The 22,738-nt window shown below is 44.0% G+C and overlaps 1 protein-coding gene across 1 annotated transcript in view; it reads right to left on the bottom strand.

Annotated features, from left to right (window-relative positions):
• The window catches only part of ptprn2 (protein tyrosine phosphatase receptor type N2), a 201,750-nt gene that overhangs the window by 124,549 nt on the left and 54,463 nt on the right, over positions 1 to 22,738 (bottom strand). The window contains exon 11 of the mRNA XM_065954457.1: positions 16,954 to 17,033. Coding sequence (XP_065810529.1) covers positions 16,954 to 17,033 — 80 coding nt within the window. The remainder of the gene's footprint in view (positions 1 to 16,953; positions 17,034 to 22,738) is intronic.

The following is a 22,738-nucleotide window of genomic DNA, read 5'->3' as shown; positions in this document are numbered from 1 at the left end:
TTTTTGTAGTTTTGAGTAACTCGGAGTAACAAGAGGTGGTCCAAACAAACATCTGTGCGTCAGACACTTTATGATGTTTACTCCTCACCGCTCTGTGTGCATGCATGTGTGATGGCATTCTTAAGTCAGCCTGCCAACTACACTCTTCTATTTAGAGCCCGACCGATTCATCAGCCAGCCGATACTAGCGTTTCAAGTGACTATCAGTATGGGCTTATTAAATATGCACCAATATCACTAGATTTATTCACCAGTCAAATAGCATTTCATTCGAGTGTCACTGTATTACACTAGCAGTTCTCTTTCACCAGCAGAGGGCACTATGGACTACAACAAGTATTATCATTTAGCAGAGTGTCAAGCCGTGATTAACGTACATGCACAGTTATTTTCCACGAGTGTTTGACAACTGCATTTGAGGGATCAACAAAATAAATGTGTAAATCTGCATCTATCTCTACAGATAAATGATAAATATAGGAAAGATATCGGCTGATATATCAGATTTTTTTCTCATCTTAATATTGATATCGGTACCGGCCCCAGAAATCTCATATCGGTCGGGCCTGTTTCTCATGAAGCATAAAAAAATAAAGACTTATTTCCCTTCTTGCTGCTAGCAAAGGTGAAAATGTTCACCCTTTAACAACTACAATAATATCACCTAGAAAAGTGAATCTGTATCATTTATAGAAATAAATAATGAAAAATCTCACAGGAGTCTTTTCCTCACTTAAAGGCTTTATATGTGATTTTTTTTTGATCCAGCAGATGTCGCCCTTGAGCACCAGCATGAAACCAAAACCACTCGCGCTGCATTGTTGTGTTAGCATGCTAATGCTAGCGATCTTTATTATGCTGGTATCTTCACACTGCATGTAAATTTACCTGAAATGAGCGTGATCTAGAAACACAGTTAAGCAGTGAGTACAGTATGTTATTCTTCTTTTCTCTAGTCCCTCAATTAAACAACTTTTATACACGAGGGGAGGAGTCAGCCGGCCGTCCGGACGATGTAAACAAACTGAAGATAGGACTCACAGAGTTATTTTCAGAGGATGTACTTGATTTCTATTATATTTAAGAGTGAAAAATCACATACAAAGCCTTTAAAGTAGAACGAGTCACGTCCTGATCTCGCAGCACGTTGCAGGTAAAGCATTGACTCGGGCAGTGAGATCCTGTCCTGACAGCGTCCACAGAATCCAACCTTTCATCATGTCAGACTAATCCATACAGAACGAACCGAATCTCCAGCAAAGTCATGAATCTGTTCAATATTCACGCCTAGAAACAAGAGCAGCAGCCTATTAGAGCCCGCTTCAAACGGAGCCGCTTATCTTTTTAATTAGGCCTGCAGGTTGAGAGCGCGGCGATACTGCGCTCCAGAGCTGATGTATATGTAATGTGGAACTGTATTGATTGTGGGGAGGAAGGCGGCCCCCATTCAAGGGTGCTAGTTTCGGGGAACTGCTCAATACCGGCGCTAATAAATAATATCAAAGGCAAAAACCTGGCTAAAGGTGGATGAGATGAAATCTCTTTCTAATGCAAAAACCTGGAGAGAGGAGGCAGATCTTTCTTTGAGCAGGCAGCCAGGGCAGCGACAGGAAATTGCAGCGAGCGTGCAGCTGAAGAAACAAATAACCCGTCTTTCATCAATAGCAGATTAAAAGCGAAACAGAGAGAGGGATAGGAGAGGGATTCCTAATTATATTCTGGGGAGTCGGTGTGTTTTCTGACTGTTTTGACACAGCTAATATGCTTTCCTGTGAACCCCCCCCCCCCTCCCCTTTTCAACCCCCACCCACACATCACCCTCCACCCTGCCAGGTTATCTGGGTCTAATAGGCATTATAAGAAGCTATTTACACTTCAAGGTGCTAATGCAACACTTTCCACAATCTTATTACCGTCACAGTGATTTTCTCACCTGTGTGTGTTGACAAGTAGAATTAGACAAAGTGTTTGGACAGCAATATTCCTCACATCAACCACACACTCCAGTTTCCGGGCATGTTAGCACCGTGACCTTTGCCGGTGTGTTACATTGTTGACTTTACAACAGGAAGCTGCGTGTCAGAAATGTGATTTAAGAGATGCTAATCAGTCTGTCGTGTTCAGCGGAGCGCTCATTTTTTCCTAACAGAGGCAGCTTTTTGACATCTTGAATTAAAGTGAGTGCAACATGAAAAACATTTTCTTCAATGCACCCAGTGATATGTAAAGCTGTTTAAAAGAGTGAATGTTGCACTGCAGAAACAAAAGCAACGTCCAACTCTTTAACCAAACCATTAGAGGTCTTCTCCCTTCATGTATGCATGGTGTCTTTGATTTAAAAACAGTTAATTTGATGCACTAAAAGATGTTTTAAAGATGAGAAATATCAACCTTTTATGCCTATTGGTGAATCTTTTGGAAGGATAGGTCTTACAAATGATCAGGCCCAGTTCCACAAGGGTGCGAAAGCATGCGTTACACCCTCATTTGAATGGATACAAGAAAAAACAACCTTTCTTTTAAACAATAAGTAATCAATTCTTTCAAATGACTACATCGTCTCACATCGTGTTGACTACATCTGTGATCTGATGGTCATGACAGGTGCTCATGTCTGATCAACGGGGACCTCATGCAGACGTTAACACCTACGCCCAGTGGTTCTCAACAGGTCTAGCCTCAGGACCTCAACACCAACTCCTTTATGAAAAATCACGACCCGAATTTATTTAAAAAAATGTAATCCAATCAGATTTATTCAATGGAAGATTGTTCAGTTTGGACCTCAGAAAGTACAAAACGTGTCAGAACAAAGAAATAAAGCAAAAACAAATGTGTTGAAAAGGCGCTTTCTGGGGTGCTGGTGGCTGGTTTCCCGCTCTCTGTCTCCCTGATTTCCGGCTCTGTCCGCTGTCCTATCTCATAAATTTAAAAAAAGCCCAAAAAGCCCAAAAATAAATCTTGAAAATAGCTCCGAGACCCACTTTGGGGTCCCAACCCACCAGTTGAGAAACACTGACCTGCGCTATTCTTCATTGCTGCTGCCCGTCACTGCTGAACACCCTTTAATCTCAGATGCACCCTGAGTCGGGTTTTAATCCTCTTGACTAACCGCTAAACCACGCCCATTTGTCAACATCCATACACTCACCATGGATAACACGTATCGTTCATGAAATCAAAACGGATGCCTTAAAAAACGTCAGCCCTGTTACAGTGTGTTCCAGTGATGTCAATAACTAAACGCTGACCAGAAACATGTAAATATCTGCTGTGAAAAGCTTTTTTTGAATGGGTGTGTATGTGACTCCCTGTGCTTCTGCAGGCAGCCTCTAGTGGACACTCGAGGAACTGCACGATTTCTCACTTCCACATTGGCTTCATTTTTCACCACCGGAGGCTGCTGCTGGATTTTGGACTCATTTCTGATTTTCACACTCCTCATCAGCCAATATCACAAAAATCATATAACTTTAAACGTGTGCCAGTAAACACGTTCCAACTGTTCATTTCTTAGGATTTGATGTTTATTGGTGAAAATATTTGCTAATGTGCGACTTCACACCAAATTTTTTAACGGAGGAAAACACTTCTGGAGGGTTAAATTTACTCTTCATTATTTTAAAATCACCACTAGATTGATTAACTCAAACTATCGACAAACTACGTCAGGGATGACTTACTTTTCTAATCGGCTGATTCACTGATCAATTATATTTGAAAGGTAATCCGACCAAAAAGAAAATCAAGAGAAGAACCCAAACTGTCTCTGGCACAACACACTCAAGCTGGAAAGATCTCATCAGGAGTGTGAACTTCCTGGAATGCAAATTGAAAATGAAGGTGCACTTTCTTAATCTGCCGTTCTAATCCGGCTCCAGAAATGAGGTGAAAAAAAAAAAAAAAAAAAGACAAGAAAAATCTGCAGGAAAGGCCCTACATTAATTATACACTAAAGGAAGAACTACAAAAGAGGGGCCTGGTCTTTGAAGATACTGAGCGCTAAATGTCACCCGCAGCCTTTGAAGCCGTCGACTGCCTTTGTCTCTCACTTCCTCGGCTACATGAAACACGGCGCGCACAGCCGGGCGATGCTGAGGGACATTTCAACTCGAGGGAGCGCACTCTTAAAAAATAAAAAAAATAAAAAAAGATACAAGGTGCACTCCACTCTGTGTGCAAGGTAGGAAGTTCAGTTTCAGGATGAAGAGTGTGAAACCCTGCACACACAGACCTCCTGCCCCGGCACATCAAATAACTCAAATACAAAAAGTTTAAAATCCTGCATGCAGTTTATCTCGTTCACACTGCTGCAGGAGTAATCTGATCATTCATACACATCACTGTTAGTCCTGCTTACAGAGGACTAATCTCAGAGCACATGCAGAGTTTTTCAATATTTACAGACGATATTAAGGATTTCATCACGTTCATATCTGAAAATGTTTTTACTGAATGCTCTGAAACGAAGGTCAACGAGTGTAGCAACACCTGCATGTAACATTATAACGACATGGACTGAGATGTTGAGGTTGAGGTTCGGGTTCAGGATGCACAGATAAGAGTAGTGAGTGAAACAATCAAATGCTCGTTTGTTTTTTTTTTATGGCCCAGTCTCGATGTCCAGCCTCACACACTCACTGACTTTGATGAGCATTCTGTGGTCTGTGAGGACTCGAATCGTCAAATGACTTCGCTGACTTTTCGAGCCCTTTATGCCCTCTGCAGATATTCCCACTGGGCGTATCTGCAGCCTTAGCGTGAGGGAATTACCCATAGTTCATAGCATCGAGACGTGAAACATATTTTTGAATTAGGGGAAGCCGGCAAGAATGGAAACAAAAACAAAGTCCATGAAACAGAAAAAAAAAAAGGGAGAGACGGTGAAATAAGCAGGAAGGTGAAACTATGCTCCACTCAAGGCTCAGGGCTCGAGGTTTGAGGGAGGAAATCGAGATTCAGCCTATGAGTGAGGCTTCCTGCCCTCTCTGTCTGCCTGTATGTGGTTTGGTTTGACTTCCTGGTTCAGCAGCCAATAGGAAGAGTCAGGAGGGAGGGACATCAGTAGAGTACGTACACCTGAGTCCATCAGGCCTTTAATGAAGTGCATCCTCTCTCTCTCCTCCCTCCCTCCCTCCCTCCCTCCCTCTCAGGCCTCCACCAGCTGGTTCTGTTTTGTTTACACAACACGACCCTCATCCATTCATCGCTTTCATTCCTGACAGTGAGATTTCTGATAAGCAACAAGAGGTCGCTTTTACACATCCAGTAAGGTGCTGAGCAAATCAAAAACAGAAGCAAGAAAAAAGAAGCTCTGCCTGCACAACATGTCACACAAATGTATTATTTTACATTACACGACTGAGTTGAATACTTGATTCTGATTGGCCAATTGCGCATAGCAACGGTCTGTTCTTCCTCGATAGATCACGACGACCCCGGAGGACTAAACTTATCACATTAATCACAGAAAGAAGAGCAGCAGATCTGTTCATCTCACCTCATCTGTTCAGTGTAAAGTGAGCGATAACCGCTGAGTTAGCGAGTTTTAAGACAACGGTTACCGTTGCTATGGACGACGCAGCACACAGCTGAATTACAAACCAAGCTGCAACCTCTGGGGCTATAACGATAAAGATAATGAGTCTGCATTTGTTTTAAATAATTATGGTTAAATCATTTTTATTGCTACGGCAACAAATGTCCCTGATAGGCACGGTAGCAAAGGGGGCGGGACTTCCTGCATGGCTGGGGAGCCACCGTCTGGATTATGCAAGAGAGGAGAAATGTTTGGGACTGTGAGACGCTTTGTTGGAGTTTGGACGAGTTCGCTTCCTGTTTTTCTTTGGAACAAAGTCTGTTGAGTTATTGTCTCGTGTTTGTGTTATAATGAAGAACTGTCAGAGTGAGCGGCGGTACAGAGAGCGACGCATCGCCGTGTAGAAGCGAGGCTTCAACAGGTCAAGGCCCCTTAACTTGGTCGGCAGCCGCATGCAATTATGCCACGGGCAGCAGACGCCTGGAAGCCCTAGACGAGGTTAATCCCAGGGTTACAGTTTGGCAGTATTTTCCCCGTGCTAACCTCACATGTAGCCTGGTGTTGTATTTGAAAAAGATGGTGGTTATAGACGTGTTTCACCTCGGGGTCGTTTTGTGAGCATCATAGATTTTTTTTCAAACTTGATCACAAAAATGATCCAAGAATCCAGACGGAGGTAAAGCCAGAAACATGGCTTCCAGCAGCCACCATCAATAAGTTGTGCTTCTCATATGTAGAGCCTGAATAATCTGTTATCACTCGAAAAAGCTGCAGAAATCTGCTTATAGGACGGAAAGAATGCTAATTTACAGGAAGGCGATTTTTGTAAATCATGGGCTCTGTACCAGCTCAGCTCTTAAAATATTGATCTAATTCTCAAACATCAAGGCTTCCTTAACAGGCTGCCCCCGTCCTCGCCCCCCGTTCTACTTTTTCCAGCACCGGCAGGGAATCATGAGAAGCCTTTCGTTAGTCATTCTGCTCTTTTCCACTCGCTCCTTATCCACCCTCGCCCTTTTTTTTTTTTTGTTCGGAAAAAGAAATCACTAGAAAGAGGCTGAGAGAAGGAGGCTGAGTTAAGACGACGAGAACAAGGTGGGAAAGAGAAATCAAGGAGAGGGGGGGAGGGGGAGGGGAGGGGGGGGGCACTCGAGTGCAGTTGTAATCAAGGCCTGTGTGCTCAAGAGGGGGCCAATCAATCCGCCTGTCTGCCTTCTACATCTCATCCGGCATCTTGAAGAACGGCTAAAAATGAGCGTCGGGGTCCAGGCGGCCTCCTCGGGCTGAGAGAGAGAGAGAGAGAGAGAGAGAGAGAGAGAGAGAGAGCGAGCAACAGACGGCTTCTTGAGTCTGTAAAAGAGAGGACACGACCGACCTGGAAGACTGAGCTGCAGTTAAAGTGCAAAGAGAAAGACTCGCCTCCTGCAGAGAGGGGAAGTGTCTACTGCTGCAGAGCGGGGAAGTGTGTGTTGTTTGGTATTGATGATGTCATTGGTAACAGTCCTGCAAACTGCAGCCCAAAAATGAGAAGAAATAGATTTAAAGGGATACTTAACGTGTTGAAACATGAATCTGTACTGACATTGGGTCATATATGTAGAAATGTGAAATACATTTTGAAGTTGGTGCCTTCTTGGCCGAGAAAAGGCAGAAAGTGTCTTTTTGGCTCATGTTGATGAAAGACACCAAATCCCAGAATGCACAGTTCAGAATCAGAAATACTTTATTAATCCCAGAGGATCGTACAATATAGCAGTAGAAATAAAGTAATAAAAACATTTACAGACATATTTACTTCAACACATACGGCCAGCGCCCGGCGGCTTGCTGGCGGCGGCTAGCGGCCAGCGGTGGCCAGCAGCCAAAACAGAAGACCAGCCTGTCAGCAGCAGCCGTCTCACTGCTATATTTATTTTTTTGCCATTATCAGCTTTCTCCATTGAGCCTGTTAGCTTAGCTTCCAAGAAATATGGCGGACATTAAGTTTCAATTCTGGGAGTGAGTTCCCACCCACTGATCTGTGATTGGTCCGTAGCTTCAGTGGTCGAAAATATGAGGAACTAGCGTTGTAGTTTCACCCCGCTAACCACAACAGCTTCCAGTGACGCAAAAATCGTCATTCTGCGTCACTTGAAGCTCCTTTACAGACTCAGAAATACAAAGATTTCCCATCTCAGGAGAAAATGAGGGCGGGATGCACGACCATTCAAAAACACTACCAGGTTTCTAATGATACAAAGATTAATGCAAATGGGTGAAGTATCCCTTTAAGGGAATCAAGCGCTAGAGGCTTGGTGGTGCGGCAACTTAATGACACAGCCATTTTTTGTTCCAGCTTTTATATAAATCCATATGAAGTCGAAGAAATCATTTGGAGGATGCTGCCGGATTGAAAAGAATCCTGATATGAACAGTTTCAACTTTTAAGAATCGATTATTGACAGGAAGCAACATTTTTATGGCTGAAGTCCAGATGAGTTAAGGTTTTAAAGCAACATTAAGGAGGAATATTCAAGAGGTCGGTGCGTGATGGCGCCCGGCCAGCCATCATCAACACGAACATAAAGTTTAGGACATAAAGTATTATAACATCAGTTCTTAAAAAAAGATATGATGGAAGGAGATGAATCCTCATTACCAGATAAATGTTCCCTGATTCCTTCATCACATTACAGGTACCGTACTTCATATTTTGTGGCAGCAGAGAAACTGTGGGAAAAATGAAAATGTGACCATTAGGAGCAGTCGTCACGCAGACATGCTCATTAAGTCTGAGGATATTAAGAAAACTCCACCAGATGATTTGATTCCCATTTATTGCAAAAAAAAAGAAAAAATGTGTTTTTAATTATTCAACCTCGGTGCTAACAAGTTTCTGTGGAGGTCAAAGTCTGCTCTTCTGCTCAGCTGGGATTACAGAGATATAGTGGATATAAATTACAGGTAGAAATGAGATTTTAAATAAAATATGAAACTTAGAAGCACCTTGACAACGTCCCGTCATTTTGAATCTAAGAGATTAGACTATTATAGGCTCATTTAAATTAAAAAAGAAGCGCTGGTTGTAATGTGAGTGTATATCTGGTGTGTGTGTGTGTGTGTGTGTGTGTGTGTGTGTGTGTGTGTGTGTGTGTGTGTGTGTGTGTATGCAGGTGATCATGAAGTCAGGACGGTGACTTCCTGTCGCTGGTTTTCCTCAAAAGCAGCTACTACCAGATCCTGGTTAGAGAGTCTGAGAGAGCTGCAGCGGAGTCCATCACGCCCACCTCTCACGTACAGAAATGTCCCCTCGTCCCTCCCAGCCGAAGCCTTCTCCGCTCCAGCTCTCGCCGTCGCTGGGTGGAAATGATGTAAACGCGATGCAAGCTTGGAGCCAGCTTCGCTACAAGGTGTCCATCTGGGAGGGGTCTGCCAACCCCGCAGCAAACGTCAGAAACCGGGGCCAACACGCAGAGAGGCTGCCAGCTGCGAGAGTGGCAGGGGGAGAGAGAGAGAGAGAGGAGGGGGGGGGGAGGTTGGCGGTGCCAGCAGCAGGCCGGAGCCAGCACGGGGGGAAATCAGGCGGGGGCTTGAGTGGCTGGCAGGGCGTCTGCACGGTTGGCTTGGGGATCACGTTGCACCGATGTGCAAACTTGAGCTCTGCACAACACCTGTGTCTCCCCTCGCTCTCTCTCTCTCTCTCTCTCTCTCTCCCTCCCCTCCCTCGCTCGCTCTCTCTCCCTCCCCTCGCTCTCTCTCCCTCACTCACATCCCTTCTCTTTGCTCGGCGGCAGGACTCACAGATGCTCGCAAAGCTCTAGAGGACAGCTCACAGCTCCCCACTCTCTCTGAAGTCAGACCAAAAATAACCACAGGTGACTCTGGATTGGTGGAGAGGGGGGAGGGGGAGAGGGAGGGGGAGGGGGGGGGGGGGGGGGGGGGGGGGGGGGCTGTACAGGCCTTTTCAAGCTCCCGGATGGGGCATCTTGCAATTCACAAAACGCCTCCAGCTCTGCTTTGACGACAGGCAAAAAAAAGATAAAAAATGCGGCGTTGTGTCAAAGCCAATTGCATCACTGAGCTCCCCCTCTCTCTCTTACTCTCTCTCTCCTACTCTCTCTCTCTCCCCTCCCCCCCGCCATGTTGATTCTTGTCTTTAGCAACAGGTGAGAGAGAAACTTCTACAATCGATTAGCCCTTCGGCGTGCGATGAAAAACCGATTAGCGGGGGTGAACTGAAATGAAGTTAACTCAAATAGATTCTCCTGCTCCTGAAGGGCGACCGAGACGCCGCTGCATAGCCTGCATGGATCCAAAATGTGAGAGCCGAGCCAATCAATGGGGGACAATTAAAGGAGTTCCACGCAGTGGCGGCAACGGCGGTGACATGAAATCGCTCGGCGGTGTTGCTAATGACAACGTGTATGGAGCGACTGTCAGAAAAAATGACCGTTTGACTGAAGAAACTCAAGAAGGGAAACAAGAAGAGAAACGCTTTTTGAGGAAGTTTCAACTTTTACAGGTTTCATTCACTCAACACCTACATCAGGAGTTTAGACTCAGATTTGCAGTTTGAGGTAGTTAATGAAACGTAAACACAAGACGAGTAAAGGGGCTCCCCGGAGAGAAAGGCTGATTTCAAAGCAGCACCAACAAGCACGACAATTTTCCAGAAAGCAATTTACTGAGGTAACGGTAATGTGGAGGGGGGGGGATGAAGAAAGATGGAGATGACGGCCTCTGAGAGCTGGTGTTAGGGAAGCACTCTGCGGCGCTGTGAGATAACTTTAAATCGTCTCTAATCACAGGATCTGAGAAAAGTCACCTCGATGCGCAAAACTCGACCGCACAGATACACAATTTGACTTTGCCTTATACCGAGGCGTAATCACACATACATTACCTGGCTTTGTTATGACAGACTAACACATGCAGGGGGGGGGGGGGGAGCGGGGGTGCTGTGAGAGGGAGGGGCCTCGCACATCGATAACACGGCGGAGTGAGGTAGATGAAACACATTACTTTGACCTAAAGAGCTCAGTAATTACATTTGGCATTTTGACAAGTGTTTAGCTGCAGTGAAGGTCAGCGCTGTCAGCGTGCGAGATCTATGCTAATCCACTCAGACGGAAGAAAACGAGGGAGAGATGAGGAGTGGAGGTGAGGGAAGGAAAAGATGAAGCCGATGCTTTAGTAAAAAGTAACCTAAACCTTTCCTCCAGCTCGTCATCGTCAGCTCTGTGATGGAAAGGTATTTGTCAGAAATAAATCTGGCATTACCTCCCTCTCCATAAATCACTTCTTACTGCATCAGCGATCCAAGGAGGAAGTACCGGGTTACAAATGTGAATCCCTGGAGAAAGGCTTTTATTGTGACGGAACCACGACTTAAAATCACGATTTTTAAAACTTTACTGCATCTACTTTCACAAAGAACAGAATTAAAATAGAGATGAAATAAATCGTTCCCTTTGAAAATGCAAAGACAGGACCTACATGGACTGTAACTCTTAAAAGAGCAAGCGTCAAGCTGAACAGACTAGCTCCACCTGGACAGGAAGTCACACAAGTAAACGCACAGAGACATCCGGTCAATTTCAAAATAAAACATAATGTACAGAGTTCAATCACTGTGTGAACATTACGTCAAAACAGGCAGCAAATGAACAAGTCAACCACAAATACAGAAAGCAACATGTTGTTCCCGCGTGATCTTGTAGTTCTCTTGTGATCTTGTAGTTCTCTTGTGATCTTGTAGTTCTCTTGTGATCTTGTAGTTCTCTTGCGATCTTGTGAACAGCTGCTGTGCTAACGCTCCAGAAACTGACCGAGCGCACACATTTAGACGGAGCAAAACTCGTTGCGTTGACAGAACGCTGCACGCTCTGATTATGTGGAAATTTGCGGAGCAACAGTTAGCGCCGCGGTGGCCAAATAAAGCCTGGGAACAGCAGAGGTTTTTGATTTTATTAACGGTCAGTAACATCAAACAGGATGCAGGTTTCTTCCTTAATGTGCCGTGATTTATCCCCCAAACAATTTAAATTCATAATCGGTCTTCATAAAGAAAGAATACAGATAAAGAATACAAATCTTTATATAAAACATAAAGACATATTAAAGGATGTAGAAGACTTTAAAGGCTTTATATGCAATTTTTTTGATCCAGCAGATGTCGCCCTTGAGCACCAGCATGAAACCAAAACAACTGGCGCTGCATTGTTGTGTTAGCATGCTAATGCTAGCGATCTTTATTATGCTGGTATCTTCACACTGCATGTAAATTTACCTGAAATGAGCGTGATCTAGAAACACAGTTAAGCAGTGAGTACAGTATGTTATTCTTCTTTTCTCTAGTCCCTCAATTAAACAACTTTTATACACGAGGGGAGGAGTCAGCCGGCCGTCCTGGCGATGTAAACAAAGTGAAGATAGGACTCTGAAAACTCTGAAAGCATCACAGACAGTGGGACTCGGGTGTTACACCCATTGTAGACAGTCATGACTCACAGAGTTATTTTCAGAGGATATACTTGATTTATATTACAGTTAAGTGTGAAACATCACATATAAAGACTTTAAGGAGTTATCAGAAATTAAAGGAACTGCGATGACTTCAAAATTACAAACGTCACACATGATTGGAGAGACAGCTTGGCAAAGATGGTTTTTGATTGATATGAGAACTAGGTAGGATTTTTTTTTAACACTTCCCTTCTGCACTGTTTCCATTAATTAGCATGCAAATGAAGTCTTCCCTGGTTCCCCCTCTCCATAAGGACAATGTCTTTTGAACTTATTAATGTGATAGTGACCTCTCTGCCAGAGGATTATTTACATGTCAACACACAAATCAAACTTCAGCTGCAGCTTTGACCGACTTGAGCACGCAGCTATTGTCCACCCGTAACAAAGACAGGTTAGTTTAACTGGAGAGAGAAGGAGAGACGGACGAGTCTGACCACTGTCCCAAACCGTCTGTAATCCCCAGAGTGGACAGCTTTCAGCCATGTGTGAGTAACCATCCTCACTGCGAGAGGCTGATTAGCATCTATGCTAAAAACGAGAGCTGCTGGGATAAAAAAAAAGAGTAGAAGTCAAACGAACAGACGGAGCAGGGATCATCTCAGCTGCTCTCCTCCTGCTTTAAGTGCTAATTGAGCAGCCCGCTGTCCTGACCCTGACCCCCCCCCCCACCCCCGGCCTATTCACGGGGTCCCGTTCTCACGGCCGTGACGCACCGCTGGAAGATATCCTCCGGGTCCCCCCCCCCCCACCCACCCTCAGCCAGGACAATGAGGGTCACCACCTCGCTGCCCACCATCTTGACATCCACCCCCTCAATTGACAATGGCCCCCCCGGTGGAGCAGCTCACAATGGGCGGACGCGCGTGACAGAAGTGGTAACGTGGCTTCTTAAAAAAATGCAACGCCCGGGACGGTCGGCTCTGGCTGCATTAATCGGATGTTTTGACACCCGGGGGTCGAGGTCAGAATCGATCCGGTGTTAAGACGGAGGAGAGATGATGAGGTTTGAACACGACTGATGGGAAGCTGCAGCCAGAGGAGGTTTCGCTTTTTGTTCTGCATGAGAAAATAAAAAAGAATTTGTAGTCTATAATCTAAAAGAGCTGTCCCCCCCGCCCCCCCCGCCCCCTCCTCTCTGTGGTGGACACTGAAGCTTCAGTGTTTAGCCAGCTCTGCTATATTAACCAATAAACAAGCAAACAATAGTTTATAGTCTATTGAGCTGCCCCCCCCCCCCTCCCCCCTCCTCTCTAGAGTGGACGCTCACTCAGGTCACCATGTGGTGGACTCTGAAGCTTCAGTGTTTATCCAGCTCTGCATGGGTCTGTAAACCTTTCTGTGTTCTAACCTCTCTCCATTTTTCAAAAGCATCTCCAATATTGATCCTAGTTTGAGCACGTTTCTGCTCGTGGAGCTTATTAGAAACATGCAGAGGCTTTTTAGGTCGGGTACAATCACTTCTATCTGAACCACTTCTCTTGACCGCTTCCATCGCTGCAACACCTGTTGACCTGATAACTGCTCTCATATCTGGAAAACAGAGAGGCGTCCAAAACGGCCGTGTGGGCCCTACCTTCTCTGGTCCAATCAAATCCAGAACATTCAGGACCAGAATCTAAAGTTAGAAAACCTTTAAAAATCTGGTATTGTGACAAACCCTACCCGACTGAATTCAATGTCAGACTAGTTAGACGCTCACTGATGTATTAGAGATAAAACTGAAGATGTAACAAAAGGGCTCCACCATGACACACACATTTGTGACAGCAGAGACAGACGTTGGATCTCCACCATCGGCTGCTGAGCATCTATAAATGATGATAAAAGGACGTCATTACAAAGAGCCTAATGTTTCAGAGAAGCACTATAAACCCTGCTCGGGTTCGGGTGGGGGCGGGGGGGGGGGAGATAATGTACGCTCTGGGATGGATTTATATTCTAGTTGAATATGACAAACGACGCTTTAAAGACGACCCGCCCACACTGTTGCACTTTAGCCGAGAGGACGCCATATTTCATTTTGAGCACGTTCTGTCAGATGTTTGCATCAATAACAATCGAGGCTCATCCGTGACCCCGCCGAGCCGTCGGGAGGGGAGGCGGGCGGGGAAATGAGAACGCCAACAATGGCACTTAAAAAACCAGAAGAGAATCTGTTGCACAATCAGCACAAAGTGTGTCTATATGTGTGCGTGCGTGTGTGTGCGTGTGTGTGCGTGTGTGTGTGTGCGTGTGTGTGCGTGTGTGTGTGTGTGTGTGTGGGTGGGTGGGTGAGGAGGCGGGGCTGCAATTATCATGCAGTGATAAGATGTTGGAAAAAAAATATTCAGAGGTTGGGTTAGTGTGTGTTTGTGTGTGTGTGTGTGTGTGTGTGTGTGTGTGTGTGTGTGTGTGTGTGTGTGTGTGTGTGTGTGTGTGTGTGTGTGGTGTGTCTGTGTGGTGTGTGTGTGTATGGGTGCAATGACAAGAACTAGAATTTAACATAGGTTCTGTTTTGGAGTGTGCGTGTGTGCGTGTGCGTGTGTGTGTGTGTATCTTGAATTGGGCTCAGGGAATATCAGGAACCTCTCTCTCTCTCTCTGGAATGACAGCTCGGCTAATGACAAACATTTCTCCCCTCTTTATTCCCCACTTCATCAACACCCTCGCCTCATTACTGTGAGTCACACTGGAGCTCCATGCACGCACGCACGCACGCACGCACGCACGCACGCACGCACACACACACACACACACACACACCTTCACAATGTCTTCACTGCTGGATCACACCCTGAAAGATTATTACAGCAGCGACAGAACAGGCTGAACTGACTCATTTTGATTTGGATCTTGAAACAGAATCACTGAGGAGCCGTCTTCACTTTCTTCAGGAGAAAAAAAAAAAATGGATGTTGGACAAAATCAAAGAACTCCACAAACCACAGGTTTCAGTCCTGGTTGTGAATAGAACGCCCATGTGATGTTGAAATTTGATGTTTCTTCTCACTGTGACCACAAAGAAGAACAACAGAGCGTTTTATCCCTTATCTCTCACATCTACGATCATATCTTTTGATTGTGCTCACTTTGCAATCTAAGGCTAGCTACACATGGGACGATTTTCAAATCCGAACTGATTTTTAAAAAGTGGGAGACGACAGACATGAGGACAATTTTTAACATAATAATCCTCTGAACACACACACTAGACCAGGTCGGTACCCCCTGGGAGGGTCGTGAGACGCTGTTAGGTGGGTCCCAAGATTCCCTCCAAAAACATGTTAAAAAATGGAAAATGGTTTAAAATTGCATATTTCACCCATTCATTTGAAAATATATACAACAAAATTAGTTTCTTACAATAAATTACAGAAATAATATGATGGTGTTTGGAGAGGCGTAGTGTTTGAACCACCCCCAGGGGCAACGGGGGTCCCCAGTCTCTATCAGCGTTATATTGGGGGTCGTCGTGGGCTGAAAAGTTTGGGAACCCCTGCACTAGACGATTCAGCCAGCGAGTCAACACACCTGACGTTTGAAGTAACGACTTCACTGACACGAGATCTCACAGAATCTCATGTGATCAAAGCTGGGGTGTGTCGCCTCATATCAGCGACATACCCCTGATCGTTGTACAATCATCGAGTGTGTACAGCCAGCTTCCCCCGATCAAAATCACCTGAATCACCTGAGACATGTTGGTGTGTTGTGTGCACAACATTCAAGCTCTAGCTGTTTTTTATCTTGAGAAAATGAAATGTGTCTGAAAACGACGTAAGCCCTAAGTGGACACACTGTACGTATTCTTGGATCGGTTAATTTCTCTAGATCTCGAGTAAACGCCTGACATAAACTTTGTCATCAGCAGTGAAACAAATAAATGCATTGATGCATGTCCTATGTGGGCTTCCGTAGAACCTACAACTCTGAGTTTACTACCACAGCTTTCTGTTCTTTCAGCACCATTTTCAAACTTATTTATTCTGCATAAAAAAGCCACTTTCTTAAGAAAAAAAAAACATCTATCCAACTAGAAACACATGTTTTTTAAAACCTGTTGTTTTTAAAATGTTTGCCCTGATTTGATGTCTTCTTAAAACTGTGTATCATGTAGTTTAAATAACAACACACTCTGGTTAGAAAGCTCATGTTGCCGTCTCAACTACAGTCTCAACAAAACTGGATTCTTTAAAATAACTCTCTAATATAATATTTACTGAAGGCCACATTCTGAGACAACTCAACAGACATTTCATACTGGTGAAGGAAAAACTGAAAAATAAAAGGCCCAGTCCCTTTTATTAGCTTAGTGTTGCTGTGTGTTTTAACTGTAGATGGTAGAGTAGTGAGACCATCACAAGGAACTAACTCCGATGAAGCAGCTGGAGCATTTTGGACAAGGACACATTGGACATGTTGCTGCAAGAGCTGGGGATCAAACCCCAAACCTTCTGGTTGAGAGACAACAGACTCTACCAGCTGAGCCACAGCAGAAGTCGTTTTAGAGACTGAAGTACGTCTATATATAAGTAGAAGTTTTACAGTAGTTTACCGTTTTTTTCCTCTGGCAGGATTTTTAGGCAAACATCCAACCCTTCAATGAACTCCCACCACGCAGCCAAACATGTCTGAAGGAGATTTGTGACACAACAAAATATCCTGCAGGCTTCCTGACAAAATGGGTCATTTACAAAATACTAAAATTAAACAAACACAGAGAAGAAGAAAAAAAAAAGAGACATAAAGTGGCAGTGTAGGCACGGTAATAAAAAACGAGGTATTTACTGGGGAGTGGTACGTTTTGAAAAAAATGTTCATGTGGGGTCTCAGGTGCAGCTCGAGCCGGGGATAATGGCCTGTTTTTTTTTTTTTTTTTTCTCTCTGTCAGTATAAAGACAACATTACTCATCCGAGGAGAAACCTACCAGCTACGTTGGCCACATCTGCGGTGCTGACGTTGTGAGAGTTCGGACTCACTTTGAAGGTCACAGCGGGGCCCACCACCCTGTAGGAGACAGAGACACACACACACACACACACACACACACACACACGGTTAGAAGCTACATCTTGTTGGTTTTTTTCAGCCATAAAGAAAAAGAAAAAAAAAAAGCTTTAACCTGTGGCGATCCTTTGGGCGGCTGCAATCCCCATCACCACGCCGAGATAACCTCTTGAATCTCAATGTAATGCGCCCGGCGGCATTTAAGCACGCCGGGAAATGAAGGAGAAAGGGGGAGTGGGGGGGTCATCAACGAGAGGCCGCTCGAGATACGTGACTCTCAGATGAGCAAATGCATTTCTAGCGGCCGGGTTTAAGATGCATTTACATTTTGATTCGACGTTGGGTGATTGCGACGCATATTGTCGTGATGGATGTAAATCGAGGCCGACAGAAAACGGGGGCAGGAGAGGGAGAAAGGGAAGAAGAAAAAGGACATGAAGACATCTGTATTATTTTTTTCCCCTCCTGTTCATCCCCATGAAGCAGCTTGAATCGAACACAGAGAGGGCGAGAGAGAGAGAGAGAGAGAGAGAGAGAGAGAGAGAGAGAGAGAGAGAAGCTGGGTGGTCAGGGGCCGAGCGGAGTCTCCCGACGTGATTAACCTTTTGTTTTTCCTGCTCTAATTCAGACTTAAAAAAGGCCCAGCAGGAAAGCTCTCTCACCAGGATCCCCCTCCAGGAAGCATTGTGCGCCCGCTACAGGAAGTGACTGCTGCTGTTGCAACACTCTTATAAAATATGGTGACATCATTAATGGAGCAGGTTTCCTCTCCTGAAAGCTGTTCAATATGTTTTTTTTCTAGGGATTCAGAAAGGTGTTGTTTTTTTGTTTCAGGTTGATGGATGTTCAAAAGGTTTCACTTTCACTGAGTGTGTGTTTGTGAATGTGTGGGGTCTGCCTCTTCACGTTTAGCTTTCAGTAAGATAGTTGAGCTCAATACTGAAAATAAAAGCTTTTTGTACGACTTCATGTGAACTTCAACAAGTTCAAACTGGAAAAGAATCTACTGTTTAAGAACCAAAAGTAAAGGGAGGTTTTCTGTACTTTTTGAGTGAATAACGAGAGAACTCCTGAGGCAGGCTTTTCCAAATATGGAGTCCCAACCCAACGTGTGGTCGCATACAATTTGTATTTATTGATGAATGAAAATGTTTAATTCTGACCCCAGGGGGCTCGCAATCAAAACAACGACCAAAGATGACGTCGAGGTTGGCGGGGAATCATGGGAGTGATTCTCTCTGCTATATTAACCAATGAACAAGCAAATAATACGTTTTGGACATCATTTCTTTAAAGGAGCAGTATGTCACTCTGACACCTAGTGGTTAAAATGGGTACTGCAGTCCAAATTCTAAACATTGCAGACAGCTGTCTCCCCTCCACCTCTCTAGAGTGGATGCTCACTCAGGTCACCATGTGGTGGACTCTGAAGCTTCAGTGTTTATCCAGCTCTGCATGGGTCTGTAAACCTTTCTGTGTTCTAACCTCTCTCCATTTTTCAAAAGCATCTCCAATATTGATCCTAGTTTGAGCACGTTTCTGCTCGTGGAGCTTATTAGAAACATGCAGAGGCTTTTTAGGTCGGGTACAATCACTTCTATCTGAAACAGTCGGTGCCTGGATCCGAGTACACTTGACACCAAAGTCCGCCGGTTCATTTGATCAGTGTCAACACAACAACACAATGTACCAGACGACGTAACGGGATTCATGAGTACTCGAGTACGAGTCCGTGTGAGATGTGAACCCAAACCGTGCTGAAACCAGGAAGTGGACCTCTATATGATGAAATTCTAAACGTCTCCGATGGGCTCAAAAAACCACTAAAGCGCACGGTTCATCTGGAAGAAGGAAGAAGGTCGTTGTTGGCATCTTAGAAATAACAAAAAAAACATCCACAGTTGCCGCAGGTGGTTGCCATGGTTACCGCTTCTTCTTTCTGCTTTTTGGAAGATTTGCAAACCAACTATGTGCATACTGCCATATCTGGAGATTTCTGACAGACGAAACTCCACACGAGCGTCCGGCACATTTTCTCTGCCTGTTACTTTTCCTCGGAGGGATTGAAATTTGTCAAATCTCCGAGGTGATTCATCAGCCGGTGCAGGCGAGGTGTGCGATGAACAAGAATGTGAATCAGTCATGTCGAGTCGAACACATATCCATCTGTCCTCTGCCACGGAGGGCGACTCCTGCACAAAGACGTCACGTCGACTGTGAAGAAGCTGGTGAACGACATCTTCACTGACTGAGCCGGAGACGCTCACACGAGGTGAATTATAGAAGCATGATCATTGGAAAAATATCTGATATTAAATATACATACAGACAGGAAGTGCTGCTGTGAAGATGAGGAAATGTTTCTACGATTAAATTACAACTGATAGGTTTTATTTTACTGTAGACAAACACGTCATCTCTAAATGGGATGATTTTATTTTACAATTTAACCACTGTAGCATCCTCTTCCATGCAGTCCAGTACTATAAATGAGTGACAGGTGTCGTGTCATGTCCCGCCCCCTCGATTTGGTTATCATTTGCCCTGAAGTCTTCCCCCCCCCCCCCCCCCAAGATATTTTAAGGGCATTTTTGCATTAGATAGGACAGGTGAAGAGAGACAGGAAACGTTGGGGGGGGGTGACATGCAGTAAGGGGCAGAGGTCAGATTCAAACCCATGGCCGCTGCACTGACGACTATAGCCGCCGTACATGGAGCACGGTTCTCAACTTGTGGTCACAAATGTGAGCCTAGAAAAAAAAGGTGTCAAAATGTCCATGAAGTGGGGCGCTGGTGGCACAGTGGTTAGTGCGCGCGCCCCATGTATGGAGGCTAGGGTCCTCCAAGCGGGCGGCCCAGGTTCGAATCCCACCTGTGGCTCCTTTTCCCGCATGTCATTCCCCGCTCTCTCTCTCTCCTTGGTTTCCGACTCTATCCCCTTATCCTATCTCTACAACAAAGGCACAAAAAGCCCAAAAATAAATCTTAAAAATAAAGTCCATGAAGTGATTTTTCAACATGTTTTCTTGTTCTGCCTCATGTTTAGAAACGCCTGACATCTAAATCGGCACCATCATGCTGTGTCTTGATTTTTCATGGAGGAGTTTGTGGTGCATCCTGAGAATTAAGAACCACTTCTCTAAAGAAGAATTTACATTTTTATTTATTTTTTAAAAGATGTGCCAAGGGATTCTGAAGCCTTTAGCGAGCTACATCCTGGCATTTTCTGTATTTAGTTTTATTTTATTTTATCGAGACTCAGGCTTTTTTTTATCTCTTTATCTCCGGATCACAACACTGGATTTCTGTGACACTAAGTTAATTTCTTAGAAGATCTCATTAAAACGACTGAAATAAACTCCTTTTAACAAGAATACAACATTTTGTAATCAGAACCAACAAGAAAAATAAGTCGAGATCTAAAAGAAATTTCCAAATATTACATGACATTATGCAGAAAATGGATTAAAATAAAATGTACAGATGTACAGTATGTCCTCTTGGGGCTTCCGTACCTTCTGTTTTTTTAAGTTATTCAAAGAAATTCAGTCCTTAATTTTTGCTTTTTACATTTTGAAACAAGATATTTGTCTTGACTTGTCAGGTGAATGTGGCTCTCAATATGTTCAATGTTTTTTTTCCAGAACTTAGAAAAATACACTATTGTGATTATTATTCTCAAAATGCCAAGATTTGTATTTAATGTAATAAATGAATAAGAAATGACTGATTTGCTTTTCTTTACTGGTCTGATAATTCATGCATGAATTCTTAATTTAATCAAAAGGTAATGTCAGGTTTTATTCACATTTCAAATCATGGACATTTGCTTAATTAATAATTCAAAACTGGGACTAAATAAGTGACAAAGCAGTGATTACACCTCCATCACTTTACATCCATTCAGCCAGTTCAGGCCCTCTCTCTCCTCCTAGTGGCCGCTCTTTGTAATGACCCCCCTCATCTCAGACACAGACATTACATCACCTCGACCCTCCTGCTCAGAAAAATGAAATAAAAAAACCCAACAAATGGAAAAAAACACACATCCAGTCTACACTCAGTGACAGTTACGCAACAGCCCCCGTTATTGGACAGCCAGCTCCAGTCAAAGGCTCTCTGAAGCCTCCCACATCAGCGCTGCCCTCTCCACCGCCCTCGACCACTACAGGCAGCGCTCGGCAGCTAAAAACATTTCCAAGGCCGGTTTCTGTGAAAGCGCTCAGCGTCAGTGTTATCTAATCAGTATCGAATTGTTCCAAATGAAACATAAGGGTGTGAGTCACTCTGCAGGTTGTTTTTTTTGTGTCCTGGCTCGGTGTGTGTAGGCTCGCTTTTTATGATTCATTTGTTGTCGGGGTGGAAGTTTTTTTTGCTTCAGGCTCGCTGAACTGCTGCTGCTGCTCCGGCCCCCGAGAGGAAGCTGCTCAGGACGGGAAGTTTTTCTTGTCTTTTTTTTACGGCAAGCCGAGGTCGCACAGGTCGCCGCTTTGTACCGAGACTTTTTTTTTGTTGTTGTTGTTAATATGCTAATCTGGTGCTGCTGTGTGAGGTGTAAGGTTGAGCTGCCTGCAGTGCTGCAGGAGGATGAAGGGAACTTTGAACAGTGGCTCAGATGCACGATGCATGTACGGAGAGAGGGCCACATTTACACTGCACACTTCAGTTACTGTAAAAAAAATAAAAAGACTAGTTTAAGCAGCAAAAACACAATTATTGGATATTTACCTCTGTTTTTGCTTTGTTCTGTCCACATGACTTTTTATAAGTCCTATATAATTTGGATCATAAAATCTAAAAACTATTCTTCAGAAGATATGCACCTATACATTTTATTTTACCCCGTTATCCCGTGATGAGTACATTTTGTTTCTGACTTATTTATTTTGTCGTCTCAAAAACAGTGTTGATCTTTTTTTTTTAAGATTTAGAGAAAAAAAACAAAATGTACACGTTATCACGGGTTGTAATAACGAGAGGATAAAGAGATAAATAAGCTGAGATCTGGAGGAAAAACAGAGGAAAATAAAATGTTTGGATACATGTCCTGTTAGGGCTTCCGTAGGATACAAATGTGGGACATTTTGGATTTTGGGGGGAATTTGAGTACATTTGAGTACATCTGAGTACATCTGCAAAAAGACTGAAGGAAGAACGGATGAGTTCAACAGTTTCACAGTTTACACTTTTCTAATTTCACTTTCAGATGTTTGAATTTCTTTGAATTCTTTCGGCCTTACAGATACATCAGTCAGCTTAATTAATCATAGGCTGACTATCTTATCACAGATGTATCGATATGTTCATGTATGGAAAAGTCTCCTATGGATGAGAAATAAATGATGTGGGTTTTTCACTTTGACTTCACAGTTTTGAAATCCTTGCAGCACTCTCTGCAGCACATGAAGAAGAGTATCACAGCTGAGCAGACGTTGATCCGCACTAAAATAGTTTTAAAAATGTTAAATGTTAACACATAAGGGTTGTTTTGAAAGCATGCAGCCTTCTGATAAATGTGAATGGTTGAAAGGGGGCAAAGTTGGTTCAGAATCTACACAAAAAAGGTTTTTTCTTTCAGTCACCTGAAAGTTTCACACATCTGTTATCATGTTGCTAATCCCGAGCCGTTTTCACTCCTGAACATTTCTGGAGAATTTCATGAGGACTTCCCCTAAACTCTTCCTGATGTGGTTGTTCACACATGC

Source organism: Labrus bergylta, chromosome 4, assembly GCF_963930695.1.
Source record: "Labrus bergylta chromosome 4, fLabBer1.1, whole genome shotgun sequence".
Lineage (NCBI taxonomy): Eukaryota > Metazoa > Chordata > Actinopteri > Labriformes > Labridae > Labrus > Labrus bergylta.
This window is presented reverse-complemented; position numbering and strand designations above follow the sequence as displayed.